The sequence below is a fragment of the Toxorhynchites rutilus genome, chromosome 2, assembly GCF_029784135.1.
Source record: "Toxorhynchites rutilus septentrionalis strain SRP chromosome 2, ASM2978413v1, whole genome shotgun sequence".
NCBI classification, from domain to species: Eukaryota; Metazoa; Arthropoda; class Insecta; order Diptera; family Culicidae; genus Toxorhynchites; species Toxorhynchites rutilus.
The window spans coordinates 123,386,089-123,397,160 of NC_073745.1; the positions used below are offsets into that span (position 1 = coordinate 123,386,089).

Here is an 11,072-nt window from a genome sequence, read left to right on the forward strand (position 1 = left end):
TGATGAAAAAGTAACAAATATATAACGCGTAGACATTTTACCTTTCGAATGAAGTGTTTATCATACCATTTCGTTCAGTTGTTTAAGAGCTATTAACGCTCAAAATCTCGGGCTCCGGCGTAACGCTTTCGTTTTCGAAACTTTGATTTTACACCCCGGTATAGAAATGAAAGACGTAGTCCTACGTCAAAAACCTACTCCACTTTTATCTCGAATTTCCGACTTTCAACATAAAATACTCCTAGCGGAAAGCTGCTAGCATAAAAACAATGTGTATGTGTGATAGATGGAAATATTCTAAAGACGTTCTAGTGGGGGTGAACATTGCTAATAATGTTTGAATAATTTCAAAAGAGAATTCGCGAAGCCCGTCTAAAGGCGGGCTTGGGTTGCAGAGGGTTAATTGCTTTGACTGTTGGAAGGGAGAGAAATATCATTTCTTTCGGCCAAATCGTACGCCAGCTTCCGGATTTCTCTCATAGAACCGTTGTTCCACAGCGAGGATATTACTCCGTAGTAAAAACATTACCAAATGATCCGAGCAGTTGGAGCTGCAAAGAGTCTGAACAATGTAATTAACGTTAAAGTGCGGGACACAATGTATAATGTGCGATTCACATAGAACGTTACGGAAAAGAACATCCACGTTCCGTCAACGTCTCCACCAATTCACACATGCAGTCAATGCTTGCACCACACCGTCATGTAAAATGTCAAACGAATGATTTATTTAATGTTATTCATGGTGTCGCCACCTACAACAATTTTAATTTGCAAGGCCCTCTATCGAATCAGCATGCCTAGAATCAGTTCTAAATATAGAAAAATTCAATGAAAATCATTGAATTATATTATTTAAATGTTTAAACTCTGTAGTCCCGACCCTTGTTCAACAATAATAATATATAGATTATTTTTCTCAGCTAGTCGCTGATGATTTTGACTCCGAAATTTGGAGCTAAGAGATTTGTTGGCATAAATAATATAACCAAAATCAAAACAAAAGCAGAGACACAAAGCCCAGACAAAAACCAAACGAACCGTCCGTCTCCGTCAATTATTCTTTTCTACAAATCCTGCCGGTCGTTTTCGTTGAACGTATGCTGACGGGTCGTTACGTTGCCGATGTATTTGAATGCTTTCATAAGAATTGCATGGTAGAATAACTGACGTAACGGGACGTGAACGTGACGTGGATGTTGTATGTGAATCGCACTTAAGGCTGCATGTCGCACTGACGTACACTCTTCACTGTTTCCATTGCCGCGTTCAAGCTGGTCTGTGACCACTTTTTACGATCGGATGTTCTAGTATAATTCCGCACCATGATTCCACATCTAGCTATTTCAAATTATGTTTACAAATTTTGACAGCTGTATTTACAGGTTATGTTGAAAACATCCTGGTCATGCTGCCCCAAGCAGATATGACCATTCCGCCCCGTACATTTACGCTCAATAAAAATGAACTGACCTTTTACATGAAACGGCGAAGCAGCGCAATGAATCAGTGGAAATGTTCAGAAATAATATGAATTGATATAAAGAGTAGAGTCATAAATTTCAAAATAAAGCGTATAGAACCTATTTTGTTGACTATTTTTCTTATATGATTTTCGTGATAATTAATCAGCGTGAGATTTCTTTCAATATATTTAAAAAACAATTGAATTTGAATACGGTTTTCACGGAGGTACTTAATAAGAGTATCCCAATTGTAGGAAAATAAGTGTTATTGGTTCAACAACAAGCTCAAATGAAGGGTGGCCCATTTCGCCCGGCCTGGCAATTTTGCCCCTATATACCCTATTTTGAATATATTTGATCAGTACACCTTGATCAAATTGAGTTTGTTTAAAAGAATCAAATATTTGGCTTCGGTCAAACAGTGTATGAGTACTAGGGTGCCAATGAATGTATGGGAAAAATCGCCCTTAAAATTTCAAAAAGTTACCACATAAAAAATGTTCACCACCTTGAAAAAACACCCTTAGCTCAATCGGACTTAAGAAAGAGTGGCGCAAAGCGATCAAAGTTTGTGTTTTTTTAAGAATCTCGAAATCACCCAAAATCAAATCGGGAAATCGGAGTTTTCGAAAGAAATTTTCGATTCTAAATGTCTTAAAATCGCATGAAACGTCGTGATCTACTGTCATCTTAATTTTTTTTGTTAAAAATCGACACTCTGGGGCTAAGTTTATTTTCGGAATACGAGGCAAACCGTATGGTTTTGGGTGCCAATAAAAATAATTATCTCGATTTTTCATTTGAAACTTGCTGCGAAATGTTGATTTGCATGGTAGTATACCATATGCAAAATATTAGCTCATTCGGACTTCATTTACTAGTGTCGCAGACGTTAAAACTTGATGTTGACGTAGAACTACGTCTTTCATTAAGGGTGCCAAATCAGAACAGGTCACGTTTTTATGAAATAAAGTACATTCGAATCCCCTGGTTTGTAAATGGTTAAAATTCATGAAAACTTTGAGCGTTTCCATTTTCCCATACATTTGTTCTGTCCATTTGTGTGTTTTCCCGAACAGAGCTGTCAATAACGAGCAGCGAAGGGGAAATCGTAGGATTTAAAGTCTCCGTGAACAAAGGAAAAGAAGAAGGATAAAGGGGAACACTTGCCTAGAGTATAAACAGTGGATCACGCTGAGGCAAACTTTTGTTCGGCATCGGTCTGTTGAGCAATCTAGATCACTTTGCTTTCGCTGCGCTTCGCTCTATGGTTGGACCCCACCAGTGGTAATCCAACTTGGATATCGTCGTGTGGTGTTTTCAGTTCATTTTTCGCGTTATTCGTATTATGTTTTTCTTTCTGCGTCATAAACTAGACGCTTCGCGTAATGTGTGATGAGCAAGAAGAAGAGGAAGGCAGGCTCGAGCCCTGCAAAAACGAACGCATTGCCAGGAGAAATAAAATTTCGAGGCAAGCATCATCTAATGATGCACGCGATGTTGGTGCAGTGAAAAGCGCTCGCCGCATCGAACAACAGCGAAGTAGGCGACTTCGGCCCGTCGGTCGAAAATGTAAACGCCGTTATTCAGGCAGCAACCAAAATCAAGCTCCCCCCGCTGGTGGTGAAAGCTTTCGCTCTTGACGAACTCATCAGCGAATTCGCATCGATGGGTGTTACAGAGTACAAACTGTGTGGCTTAATTCAGTCTTTTTTCCAAGCAGGGCTTAGTTGGTGCCTTTGACATTGCATCAATGCATTAAACTGACATTATGGCGAAGCAGGTGTTAAGGTTGTGCATCAAAAAATTATTTGGGGAATACCCGGTATCTTGAATGTCGTACTGGAATGTTAGAAGTTATTCGGGTTCGCGTGCCAGTCGCAAAACTGCCTTCAACTAGGATTCCATTTGCGCTAATCTTGATCATAATGAAGCAATGCTACTGTTTTCGAGGTTGTTGATATTAACAAAAAGAGTTTATTTTGTTTGTTTAGTCACCAAGAAGAAAGTAAATGTCGTTCTGGAATTTTGTATGTGATTAAGTTTCGCTTGCCAGTAGCAAAACTTCCTCCACTAAGAGGGACAGCTGTGCATACTTCGATCATGAGAAAGTAATGCAACTTTTTTCGAGGCCAGTAATATTAACAGAAGCGTTTTTATAGAATAGAGCAAAATGATGAGAAGTGTTTATATTTCTAGTAGTTTCAAGCCACCAAATTATGGCTTTGTATACATGCTATGGCGAACGCTTGTTTGGCGCTTGGTTTATGTTCTACGAACGATGCCTAGAGGTGCGATTTCACTGAAGCAATCCTAAATAACATGTAGCATGATATTTGATACTTGCAAGTGTTGTCATTGTTGTTCTTTCCATGCGGTGCCAAAAATATATTGATGTAGTTATGAGATGTGGAATAATGGTGCTGGTGCAACATGTATATAATCGACTGTAGCCGAGTCTATGTCAATTGCGAAAAAAGCTTCCGGAATAGCGTTCGAGGTAAATTTTCAATGCATTGACATGAAATAAATTGCGACATAAGATCAGCTAGTGTATTGTTCTGCGAGGAAAAGGATGAATCATCAATTATCGTCAACTGATTCTACAATGAAAAAACCATTTCAGAGATTATCCAACTATGCAATTGTTTCTGAAATTTCACAGCATTATAGAATAATAACCGAAGATATAAGCGAGCGACTTATATAAAATAACAGCGTAGTTCTACGTCAACAATGCGGTCGTATCTTGGACACAACCTCCTATAATTTTTTTTTTTTTTTGAAAATCGAAACATCACCGGAAATCGGGGGTTTTAAAAGAACTTTTTGATGCCTATTGTTTCAAAAATTGCACGTCGAGATTTATAGTTATCTAAAAAAATTTCAAAAAACCTTACTTTACTGGGTGATTTTTCGATCTTCAAAAAAACTCAAAATTTGATCGTTTTGCGCCACTCTCTCTTAAGTCCGATTGAGCTAATATTTTGCATAGGGTATTTTTTCGAGGTGGTAAACATTTTTATGGGGTAACTTTTTTGAAATTCGAGATGACCATCTTCATTGACACCCTAATGAGCCCCCTTAAAGCGGTCGTAAAACACAGAATGAATCAACGATAACGGAAAATAGCAGACATATATAATTAGCATGTGCAATTTTTCAATTATATCCAGATATGCTATATTTAATTAACAACTAACTTCATACATAACACGCTCAACAACGTTCGAAAACACGATAGAGATCCGGTAGATTCGCCATTTGTAATACTGAACCATTTCGAGCGAACAATTTAGGTGGTAAAAGTTTTTGTTTCAATGCGGGGCAAATCGCATGCTCTATCTCCCATTTATACTCTTGCTCGCTTTTTCCTAAAGCAATCTTCGCGTAGAACATAGCCGTTTCACGACAAAACGTTCGAAAGCATTCCTGTTCCTCGTCCCATTCCACTTCTGTCGCTAGCCGTAACATGTACAAAGGTAGGTATGCCATGGAAGGAATGTAGTCATTGATTATAACCGGAATCGATTCGAGCATCCCATCTTCGCTAATACAAATGCTGAAATATTCCTTCATCATCGGGGCCTTGCTGCTCAAAATTTCCACTACGCGATCTGCTAATTCATGCATTGGGCCATCCTCTTCGGTCCAGCCGCTCTCCGGATCCTGTAACCCAAGCAAAGCCAATTCCATGAGTGGTAAGGGGGATGTGAAAGACATTCTAGTGAGATTTCCAAATTCGTACAGCAACATCTGATAGCAGAGTTCTTCGGCCAGCATTTTGGTTGAAATCAGGAACATTTTCGTGTCGTACTGAATCAACGAATTCGTGCGATCTACAACACCTACAAAAGTAAGCTCGCTAAAGATGTTCCGCAGGTCACAATCACAGTCATCTTCAACTGCTTTGCGTAATTTCAGGACGCTTGTAAGTTTTGTGTCTCTGCAAAGGAAAAATGTATGAATGATTTCGAATATGATTCCTCCACTTTAGGGATTACGTTCAATAGCTTACTTACTGTTTGAGTTCTTGCTTTTTCGAACGTACAGAATGTTTCTCAATACCACTCTCATTGAGAGATTCCGTAATACTAGCATTCCGAGAAATGTTGAGGCCGAAGAACTTCTCGAGTTTCTGATCGTTATGATCGGTGCGTACAAATTTGTAAACTAAAGTTTTATCTCCAACAGTTTCATTCAGCTTGGCCGAATCGACCGGTTCGGAAGCTCCTGGCAGTAGAGCCTGAGTATAAAATGTCCTGGATTCATTCCCGCCAAGCAGAGCGTGCTCCACAGAATCCCTGATTTTTTCCACGATTTCCTCTTCATGTAAAAAGTGAACTTCATGTTTCGTTGGATGAACGTTAACATCTACATTGTTGGGATTTAAATTAATGGATAGATAAACAAAGGGCGACATTCCCTTCGGGAGGTAGGGCGAGTAAATCTGATCTATTGCCTTCTTCAAATTGCTGGACTGTACCGCACGGTGATTAATGAACAGTAAAAAGGCTCCTTTCTTTGTTGAGAAATTAACATTCGTGACAAAACCATCGACCTCAAGCTGTAAAACTTCGTCGTGGACAGCAATTTTCAGCAGTGACTTTGCGATCGAGGGTCCATACACAAGGGATATATTACTCTCGATGGTAGACTTTGGCTGGGTGCGTATCGATGCATTTTCCCCGAATTTTTTGAGAATGAACCCAGTCTGCGGATTATGTATTGCATATTTACAGACAACATCAAGAATTTTCTGATATTCCTCATTTGGTGCCTTCAATGCTTGTTTACGCATCGGAACATTGTAAAACAAATCCTCTACTGTTATTTGTGTTCCTTGATTTCCCGCGCAAGGCTTGACAGCTCCTTTCAACCTGCCGTCCTCGTAAGCCGCCTTGTACGCGCATTTTTCCCCTCGGGTTTTTGTCGTTATAGCGAGTTGAGCCACATGACTTATACTTGCGAGAGCTTCCCCTCGAAATCCGTACGTATCAATCGAGGATAAGTCTTCGAAGCTTTGCAGCTTGGATGTTGTAAAACGTTCGCAAACTATCTCCAAATCATCACGACGAATACCGGTACCGTTGTCTTGAATTTGGAGTAATTTTAAGCCGCCAGATTTCACCACTACTTGTATGCTGGTCGCCTTAGCATCTAAGCTATTCTCCAGCATCTCCTTGAGAGCATTCGCCGGTCTTTGGATAATTTCACCTGCTGCGATTCTATTGACGACGACTTCATCCAGCTTACGAATTTTACCTGGTTCCATAGTGTATGGACCGTTGGTTAAAACCTGAGAGTCAAAACTATGTTTACAATTATCGTTTAACAATATCATTAATTAAAAGTCATAGTTCCGGTTTCCCGGTAAACAACTTTTCGAATGAGATAACATGGCGCAATCAATATGGCGGTGTTAGCTTATTGAGTTTTTGGTCGTGGTATACAGTGCATCGAATAATTATTAGTACAGTAATTGCTCTGATGAGATGTAATTCATGGTATTTCGCATAATTTTCCAATAGAACTAATCTACTTCGATTGATGACTTACTTTATATTATTCAAACATGAAATATCTCAGTGACAATATTAGAAATGTATAGACAAATGGTTAAATAAAAGTCAGAAAAACGTGTTTCAAACAATTAAATAACATGATGTAAAAAATGTCATTTAAAGTTTAACATTTGAAAACTGGCTTCGTGTCTTCTAATCTGATATAGAATCCCAAATATTTGTCAAGTTCCTCATGAGACCGACACGGATCAATTCATTGTCGTCGAGCGTTGCCGGCCTTCCTTCACGCTCTTTGTCACTTATGTCGAAATCTCCTCTCGTGCACTGTCCAAACCAGCATTCACAGATTGAAATTAATTGAGCATAATCCCCATAGACATCGAACAGCATTCGATGCCCAGCAAACATTAAATCGTATAAGTATTGCACATGCTAGTGTCGCATATACATTCGCATCAAATCACAATCATATAACTTATGACAGACATACAGCTGTACTAGCGTTGTACTTCGAAAATTGTATGTCTGTCACCATGTACAGCGCTAGAACCATGCAAGCAACTCGGTACAATCGCTGTACCTGTACCGACCTATTTTACCGCTGTACATGGCTACAGTTGTACTGTGCGCAGCGCCATAGACGGTTAGTGATGGGTAGCATGAACAAGCAGAATCAAATCACTTGATAAACGTTCTTTTCATTGACTTTCTTTTAAGTTAATAATTCAGATTAGAAACTTTTTTGTTGTGTTTGATAGTTTAGACACTAAATAAAAACCTTTTTCATTGAAATATGTGGTGGAAATTGGAAAAATATCTGATTGTCAGTTTGACATACGGCACAATGTACAACCAAAGTATGTCTGTCATGGTACGATGGTACCTGTACAACGCTGTACACGTACAACGCAAGTACAGCTGTATGTCTGTCCCTGGTATTAGATCGTATAAAATGTAAAAATATTATTTTCTGTATATTTGATGAAGTGAGTCGTATATCGATGTGGAGAGCATGGTAATATCGCTATATGCAATATTATATACATTCATTCTATATATTTTTATAACATTGTCGGGTCCCACAAGAGAAGCCGAGGCACTAAGTTTAGACATATTGCATAGTAAAATAGAACGCGGCTACTGAATCGGTGTATCGGTGTCGTGATATGGAAGACCACGCTAATTAGTCGCATCCCATCAGTAGTGCGTCTATGTGATCTGGTTTAGGTACGTCTGTAAAGGGCATCCTTTCTCAAATTATTCTTCGCAAAACCCTACCCAGCAAACATTCCCAGCAAACATTAAGTCGTATGAATAGCTATAATTGGAGGCGATATACATACAACCAAGACACATTTGTATGATATATGATGCAGATAACTAGCATATACACACAAAAGTGGAGGCGATATACGTATATGCCATATTTTGTACGCATATAAAGCCGTATATAACGATATGCGATGCTTTTTGGACTGATATGCGATTTGATACGGCAACGTTACCACTCAATCCATCGATGACATGGAAAATCGTGTTTTTGCTTTTTATGCGATTTTAGATATATATGATCGATATTTTGATTGATATTTTATACGATTGTGATTTGATACGAAATTATATGTGACTTATCATGTGCAAAGTTATACGATTTAATGTTTGCTGGGTTAAATCATATAATTTTGCTCGTGCCAAGTCTTACAAGAAATCCGAATAAATCAGAATCGCATATAATATCAATCAAAGTATGTATCGCGTATATTTGAAATCGCATAAAATGTAAAAACTCGATTTTATATATCATTATCAAATTAAGTCGCAATTCGGTATAATAAACATCAATTTTATGATGTATATTGTCGTAAAATATATTTAATCCGCATCATATGCGTAAATTACGCTGATGCACTTTATGTGTCGTATAAGCGTATAATGTAAATCGATTCAGTACTGTAGTAAATCGTGTTGCATGCTGAAGAAAATCATGAAACAGTAATTATATTAGATCCTAATAAAGAACATATTACATCATATTGAAATGTCAATGAAATGCTGATGCACTCGAAAGTTTTAACCGCTGTTGAATTGAATTTCAGATAGCCGCAACATAAGTCAATCAATCAATTACTATTTATACGAACATAAATACTCATATATAAAAATGGCGATTCGAGAGGTTATAATAAACATGTCACGAAAATATTTTGCGTCATTTGTTTTTTTTTTCTATGTCTGTAATAAATCGTATATGAGTATCGCAAAAGGCTTATGTGGTGCTTTGACAATTCATGAATATATTCATATTAGATCGCAATTCAATTCCAACATAATCGCTATTATAGCCGGTCAAAGTTGCATATTCATTATTCACATTCATTCAAATTCGGTAAGCATTTGCCATGTATGTATATGGCCTCCAATTTTGCATGCATATGCCAGTTAGGCGCATTATATGCCAACCAAATTTTAGGACATATGATGTTATATATACGCTTGTTATGCTATTTAATGTTTGCTGGGTACCTAGAAGCAACATGGTTAATACATCCTGCCCGAATAGAAGCCATTTTGGTGCGTGAAGATGTATACTTTTGATTGTGGCTTACTGAGAATATGATTTTTGGCTTGGTTTTTTGAACGAATTTCATACCAAAGAAACAAAACATCATCATTTTACTCGCTGCGCCATCTGGTTGTAAATACAACGTGAATTCGTCAATTGACTAATTTACGCAAAGCTGAATCAGCTTATGCGACATCTACATTAGAGCTCAGAACCACAAAAGTGAGGGTGTTTATTTATTCTACGCACTGAACAGCGCGATTCGGTCGTGATTATTTTCATTAATTTCGATTTCAAATCGTTTTAGCCATTAAATGTCATCAGTAAATGGTAAGAAAATTATATTTTTGTCTATTTACAATGGTCTCAACACGCGATTGGACCATAGTCATAGATAATCTTCGAAATGTTTATGTTTGATAGTGAATATAAGTTATGAGTACTAATTTCCGGACATTTCTCACAGGCTCAAACTGTGAGTAATGACGATGCAATCGATATCATATCAAGTTGGTGGATACCATTTGTGTGGCACCATAAGCTATAATGGTCGATATCGCCTGTTATGCCTCACAGTAATATCCCACCTATTATGCATATACTTGATGTACACACACACACGCACGTTATCCAAATCCAGTCATACAGCAACTAGCATCTCCCCACAACGAAAGAGTGATTCGGCTTCGCAGAGCGTGTTGGGTGATTCCTTCGTAATAGTCACACACCATTGATTATGCAGAGACTTCCTTTTGACCGATACTAGAAGGATCTGCAATATTTAAAGCGCAGCAAATGCCACCCATCATTCACCTAGTGAAAAAATGTAAATTATAATATTTGTATCGAATCATTCGTCATATTTTATAAATGAAACAATGTGAAATGATGATTCTCTAACCATTTCAGCATAGAAAGAATACTTGAATCAGGGAAATTTGCAGAAAATTTCAAATTTTGCAAAACAAATCAAACCAATTCCATACCAAAAAAAAACAAAAAATCATCCTTTTACTCGCTGCGCCATCTGGTTGCAATTCTGACGTTAATTCGTCAATACAGTTTTGGACACGATGGCTGGGATGTCATTCTCTTCTCTGCATAATGCAGCATTTCTTCGATTATGATTGGTAGACACATGCTACTAGGAACAGCGGATGCGGCAAATTCAGCTTGGTCTATGTACAAATCTACACCTAGGCGGCGCTGCGGTGAAAGCGATGATGGTTTTAAATTTTGCAATGTGAGCTTATGGAAGATTTGTGGTTCTTTCCATAAATTACAATGTTATAATCATAAAATATTATTTGATTGCGATGAGTTTGGAAGAAATTTAATTCTGTACAATTTTATATACATATAACATGTTATTTTCTTACCTCTTTCAGTAGTGAAAACTGTATAAATGTTGACAATGGTTGAATCAAAAAAGGAAATTCGAGTGCACAATCAAAAACATGTTAAAAAAAGCATGGTTCCTGCATGTTAGAACTACCTTGGGAAGTCCGGATGTAAAAT

The 11,072-nt window shown here is 37.8% G+C and overlaps 1 protein-coding gene across 1 annotated transcript; it reads right to left on the reverse strand.

The window, feature by feature from the left end:
• Positions 1-4,499: 4,499 nt before the first annotated feature.
• Positions 4,500-6,860, reverse strand: LOC129767959 (DNA mismatch repair protein Mlh1). Its single transcript, XM_055769279.1, has 2 exons — positions 5,489-6,860; positions 4,500-5,412 (listed from the first exon to the last, which is right to left on the reverse strand). Exons 1-2 carry the CDS (start codon positions 6,808-6,810, stop codon positions 4,686-4,688), a joined length of 2,049 nt encoding a protein of 682 aa, XP_055625254.1. The 5' UTR covers positions 6,811-6,860; the 3' UTR covers positions 4,500-4,685.
• Between the last annotated feature and the right edge of the window lie 4,212 nt (positions 6,861-11,072).

What these genes read in the sequence shown, in the direction of transcription:
- LOC129767959 (XM_055769279.1), bottom strand. Translation starts at nt 6,810, where the DNA reads ATGATATTGTTAAACGATAATTGTAAACATAGTTTTGACTCTCAGGTT. An exon ending in AAAAAGCAAGAACTCAAACA is followed by an intron (nt 5,413 to 5,488) that starts GTAAGTAAGCTA and finishes TTTCCTTTGCAG; the next exon opens with AGACACAAAACTTACAAGCG.